Source organism: Macaca fascicularis, chromosome X (genome assembly GCF_037993035.2).
Source record: "Macaca fascicularis isolate 582-1 chromosome X, T2T-MFA8v1.1".
NCBI lineage: Eukaryota > Metazoa > Chordata > Mammalia > Primates > Cercopithecidae > Macaca > Macaca fascicularis.
In genome coordinates this window covers 81953094-81979206 of record NC_088395.1, presented here as the reverse complement: position 1 = coordinate 81979206, position 26113 = coordinate 81953094, and the positions used below count along the sequence as shown (strand labels likewise).

Genomic DNA, 26113 nt, shown 5'->3' with positions numbered 1-26113 from the left:
GAAAGCCTTTCCACAAAAAAAAAAAAAAAAACTGTAACAAGACAGGGATGCCTGTTTTCACCACTCCTATTCAACATGGTACTAGAAGTCCTAGCCAGAGCAATCAGGCAAGAGAAACAAATAAAAGGCATCCAAATTGGGAAAGAAGTCAGATTGTCCCTCTTAGTTGATGATATGATTTTATATCTAGAAAAAAACTACTTCACCAACGAAACTTTTACATCTGATAAATAAATTTGGTAAAGTTACAGGACGCAAAATCAACATACAAAAATCAGTAGTCTTTCTATACACCAATGGTGAAATCATTAAGAAAAAAATTAAGAAGGCAATCCCACTTATAATAGCTACCAAAAAAATACTCAGGATTAAACCTAACCAAGGAGGTGAAAGATCTCTACAAGGAAAACTATAACATCATTTTTCACAGAAATAGAAAAAAGAATTCCAAAATTTGTATGGAACCAAAAAAAGAGCCCATGTAGCCGAAGCAATCCTGAGCAAAAAGAATAAAGCTAGAGACATCACACTACCTGACTTCAAAATATATTATAACACTATTGTAACAAAAATGGCATGGTATTGGTATAAAAACATATGTAGACCAATAGAGCAGAATAGGGAATCCAAATATAAATCCATGTATTTATAGCCAACTGATTTTCGACAAAAGCGTCAAGAACATACATGGGAAAAGGACACTCTCTTTAATAAATTGTGCTGGCAAAATTGGAGTCTGTATATAGAAGAATGAAACTGAATCCCTATCTCTCACCATGTGCAAAAATCAACTCAAGATGGATTAAAGACTTAAATGTAAGACTTGAATCTGTAAAACTACTAGAAGAAAAAATAGGGAAAATACTTTAGGACATTGGTCTATGCAAAGATTTTGTAGTGAAGACCTGAAAAGCAGATAACAAAACCAAAAATAAACAGCTGGGACTATATTAAGCTAAAAAGCTTCTACACAGCAAAAGGAACAACAGAGGAAGAGACAACCTGTTAAATGGGAGAAAATATTTTCAAACTTCATCCAACAAGAGACTAATATTCAGAATATACGAGGAACTCAACTCAATAATAAAAAAAACTCAATTAAAAAGACATTTCTCAAAAGAAGACATGTTGATGGCCAACAAGTATGTGGGAAAATGTTCAACATCACTAATCACCAGGGAAATGCAAATCAAGACCACATGAGATATCCTCTTCCCTCAGTTATAATGGCCTTGATTAAAAACACAAAAAATAACAGATATTGGTGAGGATGCAGACAAAAGGAAGCTCTTATACACTGTTGGTGGGACTATAAATTAGTACAGCCATTATGAAAAACAGTATGGAGATTTCTCAAAAAACTGGAACTGGAACTACCATATGATCCAGCCATCCCACTACTGGGTATTTATCCAAAGGAAAGGTAATCAGTATATCAAAAGGATACCTGCATGTTGTATGTTGATTGTAGCACTTTTCACAATAGCTGATACGGAATCTTAAGTGTCCATCAATGGGAAATTCGATAATATAAATGTGGAATACTCTTAGTCTATAAAAAAGTGAAATCCTGTCATTTGCAGCGACATGGATGGAACTGGAGGTCAGTATGTTAAGTGAAATAAGTCAGGCACAGAAAGACAAATATCACATGTTATCTAAGAAAGTTGATCTTATAGAGGTAGAGAATAGAGTGATAGGTATCAGAGCCTGGGAAGGGTGTGTGGTTAGGCGTGGGAGATAGAGGGAGATTGGTCAATGGGTACAAACCTACAGTTAGATAAAAGGTGTAAGTTTTAATGTTTGATAGCAGAGCAGGGTGACTATAGTTAGCAATAATGTGTATTTCAAAGTATCTGGAAGAGAGAACTTAAAATGTTCCCAACACATAGAAATGATAAATACTCAAGGAGATAGATACCCCTAATACTCTGATTTGATCATTACATATTCTGTACGTTCAACAAAATATCACGTGTACCCCATAAATATGTAAAATATTATGAATCAATTAAAACTGTGCCTCGGACTCTGAGGTGCCTCTTTGATTTGGTCTCCACTTAGATGCATTATTTTTCAAACTTTATAGTTTATCAAAACTAATGGAATTCATGTACTTTACAGCTTAATGGACTCATAATGGATGATTACGTAACTTCAGAACCCATTTTGTTAAAAGAAGTGACATTTTATGCACTATTAAGCCAACTAGAATAATTTTCTTGCTCTTAGCCATAACTTCACTGTGTCCTTATTGAAGAAATTCTGGGATGTGTTGTAGAAGGTTTTGATAGAAGAGAGTGTTTCTAAAGATACGTGAAAATAGGGCCTTTTTCCATTATTCCATCAAGAAAAATAAGATAGACAAAACTCATGAAATGGGAAAGTGGTTGAAATGCCCTAGTTTGTGTTATAATGCTTTAAATTATATTTATTTCATAATAGTTCTATTGGGAAAGGGAATTTTAAAATTACTGCCTTCAAAGGCCTTACCAGTTATAAGAGCATGTATATGTGTGTGTATAAAATAAAACGTTAAGAACTATACTTTCACATTTCATATTTTTGTCATCTTAGGTATTTAAAGCAGTTCAGGAAGATAACCCTTGTGTTTTTACAATATGAACAATTTTATTTCTAATACTTTTTATGCAATAAACTGCCTAAAAGACTAGAAAAGTAGTTTGCTGAGTCCTAGAGGGATAACTATAATGTAAAACTAACCTGTAGTATATAAGGTACTGTCCTGGGCCTTGACAGTACCTTATATACTGCAGGTTAGTTTTATATCATATGTTGACAGTTTCCCCCAATTCCTTTGCAAATCTGCTCAAAATTATATAACTTCCCTCCCTAACCCCTCTGAATATATGTGAGTTATAAAAAGTAGAAGCAAGCCAACAACAACAACAAAAAAAGTCATAAAAAAGTATCAATGATTCCACCCACTCGCAGCTACTGTTATTGACACTTTTGGTGTAAACTCCTACGTATATCACATTTTTTCCCACAAACATATTTTTTTCACTCTGCTTTTTTCATTTAAGACATTCCTCTGTCACTACGTATATTTCTGAATGGCTGTGTTTTGTTGTATGTGTTCACTCTATTTATGCTGTTCTCCAACATGCATCATTTAGGCTGTTTCCAATTTTGTTTCTATTAAAACAGAATTGGTATAAACAACCTTATAGCTAAATTTTCATTCCGTTATTCAACAGGTATTCATTAGGTACCTATTGTATGTTAGTCACTGTATTTGGCTTTGAGTTACAACAGTGAGCACTACTATTAGAGTGATTACTCATGTGGAATGTGCAGGAGAGCAGATATTAATCAAATAATTGTACTGCTGTTTATGTAGTTTATAACTGAAATGGATACTGTGAAAGAAAGGAATAATGTACTGTGTGAGACTAAGGCAAAGGACCCTGATGGGCTGGGGAAGGCATTATTGAGGAAATGCTATTTGAGCTGTTGATCAACTAGTTGAAAGAGGTTGAAGGGACCACAGGGGAAGGTGTTACAGAGAGATTATTCCAGACAGAGTAGACATTACTGTGTAAAGTCCCTATGACAGAAAGGATTATGGCATGTTTAAGGAACTGAAAGAAAGGCAGTGCAGCCTAAGCACTGAAAGCAGTGGTATAAAATATAACTGGAGAGGTATTCAGGGGCCAGACCAAGTAGAGCCTTATAAGCCGTGTTACAGATTTTAGTTTTTATCCCGAGAATGATAGGCTACTGCTTAAGGGTTTTCAGCTGGAAGGGAAATCTGATTGCAGGGTGAACTTACTAGATAAGGGCAAAGCAGATGCAGGGAGATCAGTTAGGAGATTGTTGCAGTGGTTTATGCGATAATTGATGATAGCTTAGATTAGGTTTATGGTTAGAAATGGAAAGAAATAGATTCAAGAGATTTTTAGGAGATAAAATTGATTCAACTTAGAGCATATTTATAAGGGGTTTTTTTTTTTTTTTGGCATAAATTCCCAGAAGTAGAATTCTTGACACAAAGGGCAATATTATTTTAAAAGCTTGTAAACGATAGCAAATTGCTCTCCAGAAAAATTATTTCAGCGTATTCTCCATTAACAGTGTATTAGACTGCTCATTTTCATATGCCCTCAGCAGTAATAAGCAGTATCTTTTTTTTTTTTTTTACTCTTTTCTTTTTATTTTCAGTGTTTTTTGGGTATGTTTTATTCTTTTTAATATCTTTTCCAGAAATCAAGTTAATATTTTAATTTTTAAATGGGGATTGTTTTGCCAACCATAATAATATAGTAGTTTTAGAATATATGTATATTGGTCTCCTTAGTTTGGTATTAGAAAGTATGGTTTTTATTCTTAATTTTCTCACTCTGAAGCTGAAAGTAAAGCAAAAGGATTTAATGGGAATGTTGTCTCAGGAACATGGAACAAAGAAAAAATGTGAGATGCATTTAGATCAGATTGAGTATTACTGGAAAATTGCATTTGTGAGGAAATTTTCAGTAACTCAACTTTGTTTGATATAGGCAATACTAAACCCTCTGCTTTCCTAAAAGGAGTATTGCAACTCTGCTCTACCATGAGTTTAGACATGGGACTCCAAAATATTTTAAATAAAAAACTGACAAATAGCCAAAATGTATATAAATTTTCTACTACAAAAATGGAAATATGGAAAATTTCTTTGAATTTTCTGTAGTGTTTTGGTAGCTTAATAAATAAATGTATAGTACATATCCCTTCATGACCACTAAATTACTTTTTTAACAATATGAGAGTGGCTAAAATTGAAAGTAAGACATTTAAGAGAAATAAATAACTTTTTTTAAAGTAATTGAAATAGTTAATTTTTCTCCAAAATATTTTGAATTTGAAAGATATTAGCCTTAGATTCAGAATAAAAGTTATATTTGTAATGTTTTCATGTATTTCTCAATATATAAATTCTATATTATTGAATTATGGTTATATTTGAAATGACATGTTATTCACTGCTTTGTTTTCTCTCTTTCAATAGTTAAAAGATGTTGATACTCGGAAAATCATAAAAGCAATGCTTTCTTATGTGTGGCCCAAAGACAGGCCAGATCTACGAGCTAGAGTTGCCATTTCGCTTGGATTTTTGGGTGGTGCAAAGGTAAGAAATTATGCATTGTTTGGTTGCTCTAACTAAGAAATACTACATTTTCTAGTTATGAATCCTGGGCCTGGTATAAATCACTTTTGGGGTAGCATGACCAACCAACTTTTAGGACCCTCATTTAGTTTACATAATTATTTTATGCAGTCATTAGAAATTATATGGTAATGTCCTGTTTATCTCTGGATCAGACTTCTCACAGAATTAGTGGAATTCACTCCTAAAGCCATTGTAAGATATAGGAGCATTGATTGTAACAAAGCATAAGCACCTTTGTAAAAGAAGATTTTTGGAACCTCTTTGGCTCCTACTTAATACATATTTTTGGTAAGCTTGGTTCCCAGATCCCAGTAAATTGAAAAGAGGATGAAGCCATTTTAGGAACACTGATAGCCATAAGTAATAAGTAACAGCTTAATATCAAGAGAAAAGCTAAAAAACAAAACAAAAACAGCCACAAAACCTGACTGTTTTGGTACGTTCAGTATAGGAGCCCTCTGCATTTCATCAGCCTTCTCAGTTTGTCATTGTACTATATAAAGCTAAGTTATAATGATGACCTTGAGTTTTCAAGAAAATACAACCTTGTTTCCAATTTAGTCAGATTTTTCTTTCTTTTTCTTGATACGGAGTCTCACTTTGTTGCCCAGGCTGGAGTACAGTGGCACAATCTTGACTCACTGCAATCTCTGCCTCCTGGGTTCAAGCGATTCTCCTGCCTCAGCCTCCCGAGTAGCTGGGATTATAGGCACGCGCCACCGTGCCCAGCTAACTTTTGTATTTTTAGTAGAGACGGAGTTTCACCATGTTGACCAGGCTGGTCTCTAACTCCTGACCCCAGGCAATCCTCCTGCCTCGACCTCCCAAAGTGCTGGGATTACAGGCATGTGCCACTGCACCCAGCCCCCAATTTACTCAGATTTTAAAGTCAGGGAAGTATATGTTTATAGGTATACTATATTGTCATGATGAAGTCTCAGGAATGAGACTGCTTGGGCTTTGCCACCTTGTAACCTTAAGCAAGTTGTTGAGTCTGTATGCCTCGGTTTCCCCATTTGTAAAATAGGGTTGTTATAAGGATTAAATAAATTAACATATAAAAGACTTATAACAGTGCCTGGCAGGTAGTAAAATACAAGTATTAAAAATAAATAAATTTAGATTTCCAAAAATAATGGTTAAAAGTGTTTGCTTAAAATGAGTATAAAGGAGGTTTGGCTATAATTTGGCTACCACTCTTATATATGGATTAATATTTTATTTTAGAACTCAGTTCTTACCACTTATTGTTTCCCTGTATCATGTATACTCTCCTTTATTTGCTCATTCTTTTCCCTACCCTAAAAATATTAATTGAGAACTTATACACACTACTGTTCTTGGCATTGCAGAGTATTCAAATACGAACAAAGCAAATTTCTTTCCTCAAACCATATGGGATAAGGCAAGCTTTATTTTATTGCCCTAATAAAAGGTAGGTCATAAATGATTTAAAGAAGTGCCAGTCAGGTGTTGTAGGGTTTCAGAGGAAAGTTAGGAACCACCATCATGGGGAGTTAGGAAAGGTTTCACAGAGGAGATGACATCTGAGATAGGCCTTGATTGATGAGTAGGATTATTACAGGTGTAGGAATAACATGAAAAATGGCCTAGTTGTGAGAGAGCATAATATGTATAGAGAAGTGAATAGTCTATCTTGGCTCCAGTGAGGGTAAGTTGTTTCAGAGAATTTGCAAATAAGCTTGGAAAGACAGATTAGAGCTCGTAAATGTGAAATATTGTGACTGTGAAATAGAAAAATGTATTTAATTATGTGGGAAGTAGGAACCTGTATTTTGAATAGATGAGTGATAAGGTTAGAACTGTGTTTTAGGAACTTAATCTGGCCATGTGTAAAAGATGAATTCAAGTGGTGATAGACCTAAAGTAGGGATACCATTTATTTCACACATTCATTTCAGCAAATGTTTACTGACCAGTTATAAGGCTCATATAATAGTCTAGATAAGAATTAATAGCAGTTTGTACTGAAGTGGTAGTAGAAATTGCAATATGGAGGAAAATGCAAGAGATACTGTGCAGTAGGAGAGATAGAGTCAACAATACTTAGCAATGGATCAACTATTAGAAGTTAAAAAAAAAAAAAGTAGGATTCCAGGATGAGAGAATAAGAATGCCTTTAACAAAAGCGGGTATAATCAGAAGGTCTTGTTTGGGGAAAATGAAGATCTTGGTTTTGGACATGTTAAGTTTTAGGTACTAGCAGAACACCCAGATAGAGATATTCAGCTGGTAATACAAAATGTGAAACAAGCTCAGGAAGGAGCCCAGGTCTAGAGAGATTGAGATGACAGTTGAAACAGTGCAAATTAGTGAGTTCAGCAAGGAAAAAAACACAAGTAGAAGGAAAGAGAAGACAACTAGGGACATTACCTTTGATTAATGTGTTCCTCTAGGGAAGTAAATAGAGGAAACTGAGAAGGAGTGACCGAAGAGTTAAGAGTAAAGCCAAAATAATTCACAATCAGACTCTATTTCATGTCTCCTTTCTCATCTGTAATGTCTGTTGAGTACTCTCCCAGTGGATCTCACCCATTCTTGGGGAAGAGTACTTACTTAAATCAAGATGCTGAGCAACAGATCAAGAACACATTTTTTGTTATATTTGTTTAAACTGAACAGAGGGAACAATATTACAAATGTAATTTTAATAGGTATTGTTTAAAAATTTTAACCCTCGTGCATTTTTAGCATAGTACTGTTTGCTGAATTGTCTTTTACATATAAATTACCTAAGGATAAATATGGTTCTAAGCTCATATGCTCCTTTGTTAGTTGAATGCAAGTACTTTGCTGACAAGTTAAAGGCAGATTGTTTTCTACACTTTCTTTTTAATTGAAGAGAACAGGTTAGAACATGACTATTTAAGCTAGCCAACGTGGGGAGTCTTAAGTAATGGCATTTGTATTAGAATTTATTTTTAGAGTGAGTTCCAGTCCTTTAAAATACAGATTTCTGTTGCTTAGTGACAGGTCAATATCAGGGTATGAAACATAGATCTAAACTAACTTCCTTAATGACTAAAATATTTTTAGAAGGTTAATATTTGGTTCTTTAATCAACAACTACTGAGTGCCCATAAGATGGAAAATGCTATACTAAACTCATGTAAACTGATTGCAAATAAGCAGAAGGGAATATAGAAAATCCTCAAAAAGAATGTTTAATTTCTTTTGAATCAGGAGAAGGAAGAAATTACCAGATGTTATGATGAGTGCCTGCTAGTACTTTCAAAGCATATAGAAAACAATTTTCTTTTTACAAAACAGAAACTAGATCATAGAATAACTTCAAACATGTAGAACATAGTAGTAGCATTTGACTATTCCTAAAAGCATTTGCACAGCTTTGTAGACTGTCCATTTAAAAGTGCTTGCTCTTGCAAATAATTAAAAAGTGATCATTGTTTATTCTTGAGTAGTATTGCAGGTGTATTTTATAATTGGTGTGGAAAGATGGATTGTTATCCCCTTTTATCCTTGACTTCCTATTTTTCATCAAGCCTGAATATATGCTTTGACATATAAACACCTTGGATCAATCTAGGCCTCTTTATATTCTAATCTTTCCTATCTTCTCCACATATTCTGGGGATTTTAGTGCAGTGTTCAATAATCTTCTCAGCTCTAAATGCCACCCTGCCATCTGCATGGCTGTAGTGGTATCATAACTAGGCATGAAACATAGATGAGGAAGAAGAAAGAAAGGATTATCAAATAAGAAGAGGAAAACAGGAGGAAGATTTTGTGCCTAATATATGGGAGCATAGCATACCTTCTGCTTACTTATTTACTTTTTAATGTTCTTTTGATTCTGAGGATCTTAAGGCTATCATTGTCTCCAGCAAAAATTTTAAAGATAAACGGTATTATGTAGAGATGCTTTGGAGTCCAGAGTAGACTAGGAGAGTGGATTGGTATTTCTTCTAGCAGAGTTGCAGCAATTCTATTTTAATATGTTTGGGTTCTATATAAGATGTATTTTAGGGGTTCCACTACCAAGAGAGACAAAAACAAAATGCCATTTGTATTCATTCCTTAAATCCCTACAAATCATATGCAATGTATTTTCTTACCATCTATACATATATCATAGGAGTATCATATTATTAATCTGGGAAATTTGAGGTCTTCTATGATGTGTTTTTTTTTTTTTTTTGATGGAGTTTCACTCTTGTTGCCCAGGCTGGAGTGCAGTGGCGTGATCTCTGCCCACTGCAAACTCCGACTCCCAGGTTCAAGCGATTCTCCTGTCTCAGCCTCCCAAGTAGCTGGGATTACAGGCGGATGCCACCATACCCGGCTTATTTTTGTATTTTTAGTAGAGATGGGGTTTTCTCATATTGGTCAGGCTCATCTCAAACTCCTGACCTCAGGTGATCCACCTGCCTCAGCCTCCCAAAGTGTTGGGATTACAGGCATGAGCCACGGCGCCCGTCCAACCTAATTCAACCTTTCTATTAGTATTTTACATACAACCATGCCAGGATTTAGGGAAAATGTAAAACATATTTATTGAAATCATTTGATTTTATAAAATGTATGTTACCTTTATTTTAATATTACCAAAAAATGTTTATTCATATTCTCTAACCACTGCCATCTTGGAAACCACTTAGATGACAGAAAACTGGGGGCAAAGGAAATTAAAGTATCAAGTGCAAAAATAAGCTATCTTTACAATTATAATAATTTCAAGGGAGAGTGATTTATAAAAATAAACACCCTTTTTCTTCAGAAATGCATCTGTTATATAAAGTATGACAGGTAATATATATATTGAGCAAATATTTATTGACTAACAAATAATGATTTTTTTATATATATATATATAAATATATATATATGACATAATAGAAACATCCAAAAGGAGAGACAAAGGAAGCTGTAGTAGTGTACCAACAATTAAGCATATAGGGAAAGCTTTATGAAGGATTTAGCATTTTTTAATAACTATTTTGACATTTGTAAAATTAAAACATTTATGTACTTATTCATTTTTTTTGAAATTTTTCTGAAAAATATTTTTTAAAATGAGGCAGTGCTACCTGATGCCTTTGAGAAGTATGAATTTTACCCTGTTTTATTATTATTATCATTATTATTATTATTATTATTAAAAGACTATATCTTGGAGAAGTTTTAAGTTTACAGAAAAATTGAACAGTAAGTACAAAGAGTTATTATATATACCCCTTTTTCCCCCCCACAATGCAGTTTCTTCTCTTATTAGCATCTTGCATTAATATGGTACATTTGCTAAAACTGATGAACCAATTATTTTTAAAAGATACATTATTATTAACCGAGTCCATAGTTTACATTAGGATTCACTTTTTGTGTTCTACAGTTTTGTGGTTTTTGGGAAATGTATAATGTCATGTATTCACCATTATGATATCATATATCATATAGAATAGTTTCCCTACCCCCAAAATCCCATGTGATCCATCTATTCATCTGTCCTTCCTTCCTCCAAAATTCCTAACAACAGTGATCTTTTTACTAACTCTCTAGTTTTGCCTTTTCCAGAATGTCATATAGTTGGAACAATATGGTATGTAGCTTTTTCAGACTGGCTTCCTTCACTTAGCAATATGTATTTCAAGATATTCATTGTGTGTGTGTGTGTGTGTGACCTGATAGCTCTTTTCTTTGTATCACTGAATAATATATGGGTGTACTATAGTGTGTTTATCCACTCACCTGTTGAAAGACATCTTGGTTTCCTTTAGATTTTGGCCATCATTGATAAAGCTGTAGTAAACATTTGTGTGCAGGTTTTTGTGTGGCCATAAGTTTTCATCTCATTTGGGTAAATACCAAAGAACACAATTGCTGGATTGTCTTGTAAGACTATGTTTTGTTTTGTAAGAAACTCCTAAATAACCTTTTATAGTTGGTATACCGTTCTACATTCCTACAAGCAATGAATAAGAGTTCCTGTTGCTCCACATCCTCACTAGCATTTGGTGTTAGCGATATTTTAGATTTTAGCCATTCTAATAGGTGTGTAGTAGCATCTCACTTTTGTTCTGATTTACAAATGCCTAATGACATATGTCGTTGACGTCTTTTCATACGCTTTTTTGTCATTTGTATATCTTATTTGGTGAAATGTCTGATCAGTTCTTTTGCCCATTTTTAAATTGGATTGTTTTCTTATTTTTGAGATTTAAGAGTTCTTTTGTAATTTTGGATGCAAATACATTATCAGACAAGTCTTTTGCAAATACTTTGTCCCAGTCTGTGGCTTGTCATCTTATTCTCTTAACAGTGTGTTTTGTAAAGCAGAAGTTTTTAATATTAATGAAGTCCTACTTACCAATCTTTCATAGATCATGTTTTTGGTGCTAAGTCATTGCCAAACCCAAGGTTACCTGGATTTTATCTTACGTTGTCTTCTAGATGATTTATAGTTTCATCTTCTACATTATGGTCTATGATCTATTTAGAGTTAATTTTTATGAAATATGTAAGGTCTGTGTCTGGATTCCTTTTTTTTTTTTTTCATTGGCATGCTCAGTTGCTCCAGCATCATTTATTGAAAAGGCTATCTCTTCCCCACTGGGTTGCCTTTGCTCCTTTTGTGAAAGATCAGTTGACTGTATTTTTGTGAGTCTGTTTTTGTGTGCTGTCTCTTCTATTTCCATCGATCTATTTGTTTGTTTTTTGACCAATACCACACTGTCAGGATTACTGTAGCTTCATATAGTAAGTCTTATAGTCGGGTAGTGTCAGACCTCCAATATTGTTTTCTTTTTCAGTATTCTGTTGGCTGTTTTGAATTTTTTGCCTTTCTATATAAACTTTAGGATCAATTTGTCCATATCCACAAAATTGCTTACTGGGATTTTGATTGGGGTTACATTGAATCTATAGATCAAGCTGGAGAAAACTGACATCTCAACAATATTGAGTCTTCCTATACATGAACATGGAGTATCTCTCCATTTATTTAGCTTCTTTGATTTCTTTCATATGAGTTTATAGTTTTCCTCATATACCTTTTGCACACATTTGTTAGATTTGTACTGAAGTATTTCATTTTTTGTTTTTGATTTAAATGGCGTATTTTTTGTTTCAAATTGCATATTGTTCATTGGTGGTATGTGGGAAGGTAGTTGACTTTTGTATATGACTTTGTATGTTGCAGCCTTGCTGTAATTGCTTATTAGTTCTAGTAGGGTTTTTTGTTGATTTTTTTTTTCAGATTTTCTATATAGACAATTATATCACCTGCAAAGACAGTTTTATTTCATCCTTTCTAGAATGAATACCTTTATTTCCTTTTCTTATCTTATTGCATTAGCTGTGACTTCTAGTAGTGTTGAATGTAATGTGATAAAAGAGGACATCCTTGCCTTGTTCACAGTTTAGTTTCCCACCATTAAGTATGCTATTAGCTTTAAGGTTTTTTGTAGGTGTTTGTGATCAAGTTGAAGTTTTCCTCTATTCCTAGTTTGCTGGGAGTTTTTGTAATAAGTAGGTGTTGGAATTTGTTAAATTATTTTTCTTCATCTGCTATCATTTGATTTTTCTTCTTTAGCTTGTTGATGTGATGGATTACATTAACCGATTTTCAAATGTTGAACCAGCTTTCCATACCCAGAATAAATTCCACCTGGTTATGTTGTATAATTATTTTTGTACATTGTTGGGTATGATTTGGTAATATTTTGTTGAGGATTTTTGTATCTATATTCAGGAGAGAGGGTGGTCTGTACTTTTCTTATAATGTCTTTGGTTTTGATATTAGAGTGGTACTGTTTTCATGGAATGAGTTAGGAAGTATTCCCTCTACTTCTGTTTTCTGGAAGAAATTATAGAGAATTCACATCATTTCTTCTTTAAGTAGTTAGTAAAATTCACCAGTGAAACCATTTGGATCAGTGCTTTCTGTTTTGGAAGGTTATTAATTATTGAATCAATTTCTTGAATAGATACAGACCAATTGAATTTATCCATGTATCTTGTATAGGAAGGGATCTTTTAAGGAATTTGTCCATTTCATCTGAGTTATCAAATTTGTTGTACTAGAGTTGCTCATACTATCCCTCAATTATTCTTTTAATGTTCATAGAAATAGTACTGAAGGCCTGCCTTTCATTTCTGATGTTAGTAATTTGTCTTCTTTCTTTTTTGCTTGATTAGCCTGACTAGAGACTTAGCAATTTTATTGCTCTTTTCCAAGAGCCAGCTTTTGGTTTTGTTGATTTCCTTTTTTCAATTTCATTGATTTCTGCCCCAATTTTTATTCTTCTGCTTACTTTGGATTTAATTCGCACTTTTTTTTTATTTTCCCAAGATGGAAACTTAGATTATTCATCTTAGGTCTTTCTTTTCTAATATTTGCATTCAGTGCTATAAATTTCTTTTTAAGTGCTGCTTTTGCTGCATCCCACAAATTTTGATACATTATATCTTCCATCTTTATTTAGTTCAAAATATTTTTAGATTTCTCTTTAGTCTTTGACCCACGTGTTATTTAAAAGCATGTTGTTTAATCGTTGGGATATGCCTACTGTCATTCTGTTAGTGATTTCTAATTCAATTCCATTTTGCCTAGGGCATACTTCATGCGATGTGTATTTTTAAAAATTTGTAAAGGTGTGTTTTATGGCCCAGAGTGTCATTTATCTTGGTGAATGATCTGTGCAAGTTTGAGAAGAATATGTATTCTGCTCTTGTTGGATGAAGTATCCTATAGGTGTCATTTAGATATAATAGAGGATGCATCTATTTTTCCTTGCCATTCTATCAGTTTTTGCCCCATGCATTTTGATATTTTGTTGTTAGGTGCATACACAATTAAGGAATGTTATATCTTTTTGGAGAATTGACCTCTTTATCATTATGTAATGCCCCTCTTTTATTCTTGTTTCCTGTTAATTTTCCTTGATCTGAAGTGTGTTTTATCTGAAATTAATATAGTTACTCCAGCTTAGCTTTGATAAGATGATATATATTTCTTCATCCGTTTACATATAATTCATTATGTCTTTATATTTAAAATGGGATCTGTAGTTGGATCATCTTTTAAAAATCCATTCTGACAATCTGGGTTTTTTTTAATGCCATCAGATCCAGGCATGATGTTTTAATTGGTATAGACTATTCATATTTAAAAGATTAACTGATATTATTGGATTAATATTGACCATATATGTAACTGTTTTCTGTTCATTGCCTTTCTTCTTTGGTTTTTGCTTTTATTTTACTTTTTCTTCAATCTTTTTCTTCCTTCTCTGGCTTTAATTAAACAGTTTATATTATTTTGTTTTTTCTAATCATTTAACTTTCCAATTATACTTTTCAATTTTTAAGTGGTTGCCATAGAGTTTGCATTATACATTTATAGGCAGTCTAATTCCACTTTAATATAACACTGTTACTGCTTCATGGGAGTGGTGCACATTTCCCCCTATCACTTACACACTGCTGTGATTCATTTCACCTATTTATAAGCTTTAATTACCCAATACATTGTTGCTGTTATTATTTTGAAGAAACTTACCTGTTAGATCAATTAAGAATAAAAATAAATTATTTTATTTTACATTAATTTCTTCTCTAACATTGCTTCCCTATTAAATGTAAATCTGAGATTTTGACCAATGTCATTTCCATTCTCTCTGGAAAACTTTTTTTTAAAAACAGTTCTTGCAAGATCCATGTACTAGCAACAAATTTCCTCAATTTTTGCTTTTGTAGAGAGTATATATTTTTCCCTCACTTGTAAAGGACAGTTTCACTAGGTGCAGAATTCTAGGTTGGTGGATTGTTTTTTTCAACAGTTTAAATATTTCACTCCACTCTGTTCTTGCTTGCATTCACTGCTATTTTTATTCTTGTTCCTTTATAGGGGATTCCCCTGGCTTCTTTTAAGATTATTTTTGTCTTTGATTTTTGTAGTTTGAATATGATATGCCAGGCTGTACCTTTTGGGAGTTTTTTGTTGTTGTTGTGTTTTATTTGTTTTGTTTTGTTTTGTTTTTTTCTACTTGATGTTCTCTAAGCTTTCCTGGATCTGTGGTTTGGTGTTGTCGTTAATTTTAGAAAATTCTTAGCCTTTATTATTTCAATTATTTTTTCTGTTCCTTTTCCCTTTTCCTTGTGGTATTCCCATTATGTATACGTATGTTACACCTTTTGTAATTCTCCCATATTTCTTGCATATTCTTTTCCATTTTAAATTCATTTTGTCCTTTACTTTTCACTTTGTGAAGTTTTCACTGACATACGTCTTCAAGCTCACTGATTCTTTTCTATTTTGTGTCCTGTCTACTGATGAGCCTATCAAAGACATTCGTCATTTCCGTTAGAGTGTTTTTGATTTCTTGCATAACCTTTTGATTATTTCTTAGAGATTCCCCTCTCTTTGTTTATATTACCCATCTTTTCTTGCATGCTGTCTGCTTTTTCCATTAGAGCCTTTGGCATTTTAAATTCCTCGTCTTAGAATTCTAAAATCTCTGCCGTATGTGAGTCTGGTTCCAATGTTTACTTTGTCTGTTTAGATTCTTCTTTGCCTTTTGGCATGCCTTGTGATTTTTTTGAAAGCTAGACAATGCATTAGGTAAAATGTACTGAGGTAAATATGCTTTAATGTGAGATTTTATGTTTATCTGGCTAGGAGTTGGCTGTCTTTAATGTTAGTTGTAGCTGTAGGTGTCAGAGGCTAGAATTTCCTCTAGAACCTGCTAAACGGGGCCAGACAAATTTTAGGGGATAAGGCCATATCAACAAAAAATTTTAATGAATCAGGTTCACATATCATGTAACTTCTACTAGTTACGTTGAGGTTGTTCATTAAATATCAGTGTGATTTACTTTTCCCCTCTAAATGTTTTATCTGCTAGAGGATTTAGATAAGAGGATTTATCTCTTAGATTAGATTAGTGGTGTTGAGACTACAAGTCAATTGCTCTTTCATATTCTTTAATTTGCTTTTGGTTCTGTGTGCTTCAGCCATGAAATAAGGTAAAACAAGTTTGTTTTACGGATATTATGATCTCTAGCTTTTAGATGTCTGTTATTTAAAATGACAATGACATATAGTCCCTTTCTGTGTCATAGCTTTGTCATGCTTATACTTTCAAACTATTATATTAGGTAAAAACAACAGATTACTTACAAATATTACATTATGTAACAGTCTTGCATATGGAGTCTTCTGTGTGTCTGTTATTCATATAGATTAGTCATAACTCTTGCTTTACTTTCTCAGAATCCATATTCAGCTATGATGCAAGGATTGGATTAAATAGGCTGTTTTCTGTTGAGGTTACTCTTTGATGCCCAGAGCAAACTTTATATACAAGCCAGAATTATTTTGGTGATGCAGTGGAAATCTTTAATGACATTTCCTTTATTGCCTAGGCCTAATTTTCATGAATTAATAATGTATATAATATAAAATAATTTCTATTTGATCAACTTACATAACTGCTTTGTTGTTGTTTGATATTTTTCCTTTAATGAGAATAGAAACTTCAGTTCTGTGAGGATTCTACCACTACCCTGATAATCTTTACAAATTGTCTGAGTACCCTTAATGCAGGCAAACCCCAAAATTGGGGCTTAGCCTGGGAGGGTTCTTGGCTTCGTGCAGGAAAGAATTCAAGAGTGAGCTGACAGCAAAGTGAAAGCAAGGTTATTAGAGCAACAGAGTACAGAAAAATGGTTGCTCCATAGACAGAGTAGCAGCAGCAGCCCTTGTGGATTTCTGGTTAGCTATATGGCTATTCCTTGATTAGTTGTGAAATAAGGGGTGGGTTATTCATGAATTTCCTGGAAAAGGGATGAGGAGTTCCTGGAACTAAGGATTCCTCCTCCTTTTAAGCCATATAAAGCAACTTCCAGGAGTTGCCATGGCATTTGTAAATTGTGATGGTGCTGGTGGGAATTGCTTTTAGCATGATAATGCATTGTAATTAGTGTGTAATGAACAATGAGGGCAACTAGAGGTCGTTTTAGTCACCATCTTGGTTCTAGCTGGTTTTGGCTGGTTTCTTTGCTGCATTCTGTTTTGCTCAGATCCTGTTTGTTTGGTGGGGCCTCGTGACCAGTGCTTGGAAAATAATTCATGCCGATCTACTACCTTACCTTGTCCAGTTTTCTCTTATCTTTGTCTTGCCTTGCTAGTCAAATCCCTCTTTAGTGCTCTTGGTCTTTATTTTTTTCTCTCCTGATTCTTTTGTGAATAGAGAAGCAATTAAAGGAACAAAATGCTTTTTTACTTGTTTAGATATATTGGGGACTTCTTGGCAGCACTGCTCATAAAGCCCTTAGTTAACAGAGTCCACTCTGAAAGAGGTAAATTTTTTGAGGAGTTTAGATATTAAAAAGTCTGAAAGAATTGGGTTCCTCAGATGACTAGTCATAATCATAATGGGAAAAGTGATAATTAAATCTGGAACTTGAGGTCCTCAGCAAACTGACTATATTGACCAGTAATTTTGGCACCATGTAGATACAGCATACTTTCGGTAGTCCTTTATGGCAATTTTACTTTTTACTTAACTCTGTTCTTCAATTACTATCCCAAATTGTATAGTTTTGTGCTAAAAATTAAATGAATACCATTTTGTAATGATATACCAGTCTCTGATAATTCAAGAGCCTAGCAGATTATTTATATGATTTAAATTTTTGATCTAAGAAAGAAAAATGTTTTATAAGTTCCTGAGGCTGGGCATGGTGGCTTATGCCTGTAATCTTAGCTCTTTGGGAGGCCGAGGCAGGCAGATCACTTGAGGCCAGGAGTTTGAGACCTGCCTGGCCAACATGGTGAAACCCCATCTCTACTAAAAATACAAAAATTAGCTTGACATGGTGGTGCGTGCCTGTAGTCCCAGCTACTTGGGAGGCTGAGGCACGAGAATCACTTGAACATGGGAGGCGGTACTTGCATTTAGCTGAGATCACCCCACTGCACTCCAGCCTAGGTGACAGAGGTGATTCCATCTCAAAAAAAATAAATAAATAAATTAAAAGTTCCTTTATTTCTCGTGTACTTAGTGTGCACATTGCAGTCAGATTAAATATACCTTTTGTCACAAGATTACAATCTTGTAAATATAACCAGTTTTTTAATTTTTAAAAAGTAACAGGGTATGAAACTTCATATTGGGTTGATTTTTATTGAAATACACTGTGATTCAGCCTTATTTTTAGACATTTCCTGCCCCCAGACGAGCCAGGTCTGTGCTGTGATGCTGGCTTTATTTCTTTTAATTTTAATGTACATTCAATGAAATGCACTCTTTTTAGTATACAGTTCCATAATTTTTAACACGTGTATATTCACATAATTACCACCACAGTCAGAATACAGACAAGTGCTATCACCCCAAAAATCTCCCTTGTGTTACCTCTTTTTAGTCATACCCTATCCAGACCTTTAGCTGCTGGGAAACATTGATTTGTCCTCTATCACTATAGTTTTCTCATTTTGAGTATGCCATATAAATGGAATCATGTAGTATATAACCTTTTGAGCTGATTTCTCACACTCAGCATGACGTCTTGGTCATTCATCCATGTTACTGGATATACCAGTTTGTTTCTTTTCATTGTCAAGTAGTATTCCATGGTATGGATAAAACAGAGTTTGTCCATTCACCCATTCAACAACATTGGGTTCTTTCCACTTTTTAGTGATTATAGATTATAACTAGAGCTGCTTTAAACATTCAGACACAGGTTTTTGTGTGAACCTGAGTTTCCATACCTCTAGAATAAACACTTAAGAGTGGAATGCTAGGTCATACTAAACACATGTTCAACTCAATAAGAAACTGCCAAGCTGTTTTCCAGAGTGGTTCTCTTTGTATTCCCACCAGCAGTGTATGAAAGAGTTCCTATTGCTTTGCTTCTTTGTCAACACTAGGTATTGTCAGGTGAATGGTGGTATCTTGTGGTTTTAATTTACATTTCTCTTAAGGCCTGAGATATTAAGCAGCTTTGTGTGTATTTAGTTTACATTTGTGGTTCTTCCTTTTGTGAAGTGTCTGTTTAAGCATTTTGTCCATTTTTTAATTGGGCTGTTTGTTTTTCCTCTCAACTTTAGTGAATTCTTTATATATTCTGATATGAAACCTTTATCAGATACATGATTTGCAGATATATTCTCCCAGTCTGTAGCTTGTTTTTTAATCCCCTTAGTAGTATTTTATGTAGAACAAATGTTTTTAATTTTGATGAATTTCAGTTTATTATTTTTTTCCTTTATGGATTATGCTTTTGTTGTCATGTCTAATAACTATTTGCCTAACTAAAGTTCATTAAGATTTTCTCTTTTGTTTTCCTCTAAATGTTTTATATATTTTTCTCTTTTACATTTAGATCTGTGCCATGTTTTTTAAAAAATAAGTATGTACTGAACTAAAGTGCTACATTTTGAATTCCTGTATGAGGTTTAGGTAGAAATTAAATTTTTTTCCAATTGTTCCAACACCAAGGCTATCCTTTCCCCATTCAGTTTGCTTTGTATCCTATTACTGCTATAACAGATTATCGCAAACATAGTAGCTGAAAACACTGCAAATTTGTTATGTTACATTTCTGGAGGTCAGAAATCCAAAATTAGGTTTCACTGGATCGAAATAAAGATATTTGGCATGGTTGTGCTCCCTCCAGAAACTCTTGAGGAAAATCTATTTCCTTGCCTTTTCCTGCTTCTAGAGTTCACCTACATTCCTTGGCTCAGGGCCTCTTACTCCATCTTCAGCATCAACAGCATGTTCAGTCTCTCTCTGACTCTGACCCTTTTGCTTCCCTTCATCTTATCTTCTCTCAACTTTGACTCTCCTGCCTCTCTCTTATAAGTACTCCTATAATTAGATTTGGCCCACCCAAATAATCAAAGATAAAGAACATAATCATGTTCTTCAGCTTAATCACATCTGCAAAGTTCATTTTGCTATGTAAGGTATCATCTTTATAGGTTCTGGAAATTGGTACATGAGTATCTTTGGGGAGCCATTATTCTTTCTCCATAATGATTATATATGGGATGTTTTTCTGGAATCTATTCTGTTTCATTGATGTTTGTGTTTCTGCATTCACCAGTACCACACTATTTTTATATTTGATATATATATATATCATATATATATAAAATATATGTATATATTTTTTAGTTTTATAGTAAGTTTTAAAGCCAGGTAGGATGATTCTTCCAACTTTCTTCCCTTCTTTTCAAATTTGTTTTTTGCTATTTCAGTTTTTTTTGACTCTGCATATAAATTTTAGAATAAACTTTTCTATAGCTATTAAAGCTCTTCTATCAAAGAAGCCTGATGATATTTTAAATGAAATTTTATTAAAAATGTAGACCAATTTGGGTAGAATTGACCTCCTTACTAGGTCGTGTCTTCCATTGGATGAATGTAGTATGTTTCTCCATTTATTTAGCTTTTATTTGATTTATTTCATCAGCATTGATAGCTTTCAGCATACAGACCTGACACATGTTTGATTATCCCAGTGGTTCCCACCCAGGGGTGATTTTGACCCCAAGAGGACATTACGCAATGTCTAGAGACATTTTTATAGGTCACAACTAGAGGGGGTGGGGTATGCTACTGGCATGTATTGGGTAGAGGTTAAGGACACTGTGAAACATCGTACAATGCACAGAATAGCTCTTCCCGCAAGAAAGAATTATGGAACCCAAACTGTCAGTAGTGCTGTAGGTTGAGACCTTGAGTTAGATTTATACTTAAGAATTTTTTTTATTTGATGAGGATAATGTGAGTAATTTTCTTTTTTAAATTTTGGTTTCTAACTGTTCATTGCTAATATGTTGATATATTAGTAATTATTGATTTTTGTTGATCATTGTAATATATTGATAATAATATTGGTATCATTTATATATTTGGATTTCAGTCTACCATTTTATTATTTGTTTTCTGATAAATTTATTTTGTTGCTTGGTTTTACCTTTACTGTCACCTTTTATGTTATTTGAACAGATTTTACTATCCCATTTTAATTTATCTACTATGTGTTTTAGTTTATCTCTTTATATAATTTTGTAGTGGTTACTCTAGAAATTATAGTATGCATAAGTAACTTTTCACAGTCTGCTTAGAGTCAGTATTTTACTACTTCAAATGAAATGTAAAAACTTACTACTCTGTAAGTTCCCTTACCTTCCCCCTTTATATTTACCATTGTTTCATATATCTTTAATACTGTAAACCCCATCAGTCAGTGATCTTTTTTCTTATTCTGTGGAATCTTTCTGGACAAATGTAAATTTTGCTTTTAACTATCAAACATATTTTTAAGGAACTTAAGAATAGGTTATTATATTTACACAGATATTTGCCATTTCCATTGCTCATCCTTCATTCCTGATATTCCAGGTTTCCTTCTGCTTTCATTTCTTGTTTTATGAAGAATTTTCTGTAGCAATTCTTTTAAAGCAGGCCTTCTGGTAACTAATTCTCTTAGTGCTCCTTAATCTGAAAATGTCTTGATATTCCCTTCATTCACAAAGATTAATTTTGCCCAGTGTACCATACTAGGTTGACAGTTCTTTTCTTTTACCACTTGAAAAATGTTGTCCCACTTACTGCTGGCCTCTGTGGAAATCTGCTGTCTTAATATTGTTTTTCCCTTATACATAACGTTTTTATCTAGCTGATTTTAAGATATTTTTCTCTGTCTTTAGCTTTCATAAGTTTAATTATGATGTGTCTTGGTGTGAATTTCTTTGGGTTTATCCACATTTGGGTTGCTCAGCTTCTTGAAATTATAGGTTTATGTCTTTTGCCAAATTTGGGAAATTTTCAGCCATTATTTCGTTGGTACTTTTTTGTGCCCCACACTCTTCTGCTATCCTTCTGGGATTCAATAAAGGATGATAAGTGTTTTGTTACAGCTCCATAGGTCCCTGAGACTCGGTTTTGGCTTTTTTTTTTCTTTAGTCTATTTTCTCCCCGTTGTTAAGCTTAGGTAGCATCCCAACATCTGCTGTGTATTTTAATGATATTGTTGACTACTAGAACATCTGCTTGGTTGCTAAGACTCTTGTATACCTTACCTTGAAATCTTGATTGGTAAGACTTACATAGCTTCTATCAGTTGTAGCTAAACTTAACAAATATGGATGGCATAATAATGGAACATTAAGAAGAGCTGGGATTTCAGTGTTTTTGTTAAGCCTGATAGAATTGTTTTCACATATTATTAATGTGCATCAATTTAGTTTCTTCAGAAAAACTTTGGCAGTCTGACAAACTTCCTGTTCCTAAGTAACGGTTGATGTTTTTCATGCTATAATTGCAGAAAATGTAGAATGTGAATGATTAAACATTTGCCTTGACTATATGAAAGCATTGTACTCCTAATTATTGTTCTATCTTCAGGTTCATTAATACTTGCCTCTGTCTTCTCCATTTTGCCATGGAGCCCATCCATTGAGTTTTTATATGTTAGTTATTCTATTTTTCAGTTCTGTATTTTTTATTTGGTTCTTTATATCCTTTATTTCCTGAGACTTCTATTTTTTCACTTATTTCAAGCATGTTCATAAATATTCCTTGAAGCACTTTTATGATGGCTACTCTGAAATCTTTCAGATAGTTGTAATGTTTGTATCATCCTGATGTTAGTGTCTATTGATTGTATTGTCTTAATCAAATTGATATCTTATTGGTTCTTGATATGATTTTTTAAATCGAAACCTGGACATGTAGAGTATTATTAGACTCTGAATCTTATGTATATCTTCTGTTTAGCAGGCCTCCTGTGACACCACTTCACTGGAGCAGGGGTGCTGCCTCATTACTGTGGGTGGAGATGAGAATCTGGGTTCCTACTTGGACCTCTATTGACTCCTGGCAGAAGGGATTTCTCATTGCTGCTGAATGGAGTGAGAAGTTAGACTCCTGAGTAGAATAAAAGGCAGTAGACTGGGCAAAAATATTTGCAAACCACATATCCAACAAAGGCCTTATACTTAGAATATATAAAGAACCCTTAAAACTCAACAGCAGAAAAACAAACAATCCAATTATAAAATGCACAAAAGGCATGAACAGATATTTCACCAAAGAGAAGATATAGATTGCAAATAAGCACATTAAAAAGTGTTCAACATCAATGAGGTAACAATATGCACCTATTGGAACAATTTTGAAATTTAAAAAAAAATGATAATACCAAATGTTTGTGAGGATGCAGAAGAACCGAGTCACTCATACTTTGTTGGTTATTATAAAATGATACAGCAGGCCAGTTGTGGTGGCTCACACCCATAATCCCAGCACTTTGGGCGGCCAAGGCAGGCAGATCACTTGAGCCCAGGAGTTTGAGACCAGCCTGGGCCAACGTGGTGAAACCCCGTCTCTACCGAAAATACAAAAATTAGCTAGGTGTGGTGGCGTGCACTTGTAGTCCCAGCTACTCAGGAGGCAAAGGCAGGAGAATTGCTTGAACTCGGGAGGTGGAGGTTGCACTGAGATGAGATCATGCCACTGCACTCCATCCTGGGCAACAGAGTGAGACTCTGTCTCAGAAATGTAAAATAGAATGATACAGCAACTCTAGAAAGAGTGTGGCAGTTTCTTAGTAAGGTCAGCATGGAGATGCCATATGACTTAGCAATTGGACTCTTGGGTCTTTTCCCAGATGAATGGAAACTTATATCCACCCGTATGAGAATGTTGATAACATCTTTACTCATAGTAGCCTTAAGCTAGAAACAACCAAAATATCCTTCGGGGTGACTGGTTGAATAAATTCTTGTACATCCATGGGATAATCCTTAGTAATAGCAAATGATGAGCTATTGATATGTGCAACAGTCTTGATAAACTTTGAGCACATTATGCTGAATAAAACAAAAGCTGATCTTAAAAGGTTATATACTATATGATTCCATTTCTAGAATATTCTCAAGATGAGTAAACTGTAGAGATCAAGAGCAAATTAGTGGTTGCCAGGGTAAAGGGACTGGGGTGAGGCAGGTAGAACGGGGGTGAATACAAAGTGGTGGCATAATGGATTTCTCTTGTGGTGATGGAATAGTTTTGTATCTTGATTGTGGTGCTGGTTACAGATCTGAATGTGCGATAAAATTGCATAGAACCACACAAACAGACACATACATACTACACACACATACACATGAATACAGGCTAAAAGATGGTAAAAACTGAATGAGGTCTCTAGTCCAGTAGTTAACAGTAGTGTGCTGATGTTAACCTTCTGGTTTTGATATTGAACTACAGCAAAATACAATGTCATTAGGAGATGCTGGGTGAAGGGTACCTGGGTCTCTTTGTACTACATACTACTTTTGCAGCTTTCTATGAGTCTAATTATTTCAAAATAAAAAAGTTTTTTTTTTTTTTTTAAAGATTCTCATTTGCCTGGAATGGTTTAAATCTAGTTCTGCTAAAGGCAGCATACTGGAGAAAACCACTGTTTGCTACTCCCACCTCCAAAATATCACAAGGCAAATAAAACTCACACTATATATTAATAAAAACATCTACATGTAATATCCTTCTTATTTCTTTGGTGTATTTCTTTCCTTTTTAACATATATGGCATATTTCTTACCTTTTTAAAATTACTTGTATGGGAAAACTGACAGTATTCAGTTGTTATTAGAGGTAGTGCCATGTTTTTTGCATGTGCTAACTGCCCTTTTTCTGCCACTAACAACACAGTGCAGATGACACTCACATGTCCTGAACACTTACAAGGATGTTCTCTAGTTTGACCAAATCCAAAAACATTTCCAAGGAAGTAAAATTGCACAACTTTATCGGTGATACATTAGTTTTAGGCATCATTCACTACAGCTTTGGAAAAGGTATAATGGGCTGTGAGTTATGAGAATTGCATGCTAGCTGTGACTATCACTTTTTCTCCTACTGAGGAAAGTGTATTGGATTGCAGGTGAGGGAATGTATCCTTAAATGGAAAACCTGGAATCTGCTCAAATTTATTTAAATTACTTTTGATATACTTCACAACTATAGCTGGTTTAAACAGTGCCTTTGAGAGCATCCATTTTAGGGTGCAAAAGAAGTGAAATATATTGTCCCTGCCTTATAAGCTGCTATGGTATACTGGAAACAATTCTAACTTCAAGTGTCAGACCTGGATTTTAATCTTAGCTCTGCTGCTTACCAGACAAGTCATTAAACCTCATGGAACCTGAGTTTCCTCAACTATAGAGATAAAATCTATTTTGTAAAATTGTTATTCCTTTCATCCCTCACATTTGTGAAAGGTACCTACCTTCACCATATATGATTCATCTAGCTGTTGTTCAGTAAATGTTAGTTTTGTCACAAAAGGTTTGTACATTATTTGGGTGATAGATACACTAAAAGCCCAGACCTCACCAGTACGCAATATATCCATGTAACAGAACTGCAGTTGTACCTCTTAAATTTATACAAAAAAAGATGGAAATATATCCATGCATATATACATACAAAATGAATCAGAAATATATCATAAAAGTGATAAATATTGTGGTATAAACTATAACAAAAAGATAGAAAATGGAGAGTGCCAAATTGGCTGCATATTTCAGAGAAGGCATTATGATAGAAATGGTATAAAAATTGGGCTTTGAAGGGTGATGAGGTAGATAGGGGAGAGGAGACCATTTCAAGAAGAAGCAAGACCTGTAATCTCAGCACTTCGGGAGGCCGGGAGGCCGAGGCAAGCGGATCACAAGGTCAGGAGTTTGAGACCAGCCTGACCAACATGGTGAAACCCCGTCTCTACTAAAAATACAAAAATTAGCTGGGCATGGTGGTGCATGCCTATAATCTCAGCTACTCAGGAGGCTGAGGCAGGAGAATCGCTTGAACCCAGGAGGTGGAGGTCACAGTGAGCCGAGATTTCACCACTGCACTCCAGCCTGGACAACAGAGC

The 26113-nt window shown here is 34.1% G+C and overlaps 1 protein-coding gene across 8 annotated transcripts in view; it reads left to right on the top strand.

Annotated features, from left to right (window-relative positions):
* The window catches only part of ABCB7 (ATP binding cassette subfamily B member 7), a 137226-nt gene that overhangs the window by 63438 nt on the left and 47675 nt on the right, over positions 1-26113 (top strand). For all 8 annotated transcript variants that reach the window (XR_010584134.2, XM_065537821.2, XM_065537820.1 and 5 more), the window contains one exon: positions 5012-5131. Coding sequence is in view for 7 of the 8 variants with exons in the window: in XM_065537821.2 (XP_065393893.1) it covers positions 5012-5131 (120 nt within the window). In the remaining variant the exon portion in view is untranslated. The remainder of the gene's footprint in view (positions 1-5011; positions 5132-26113) is intronic.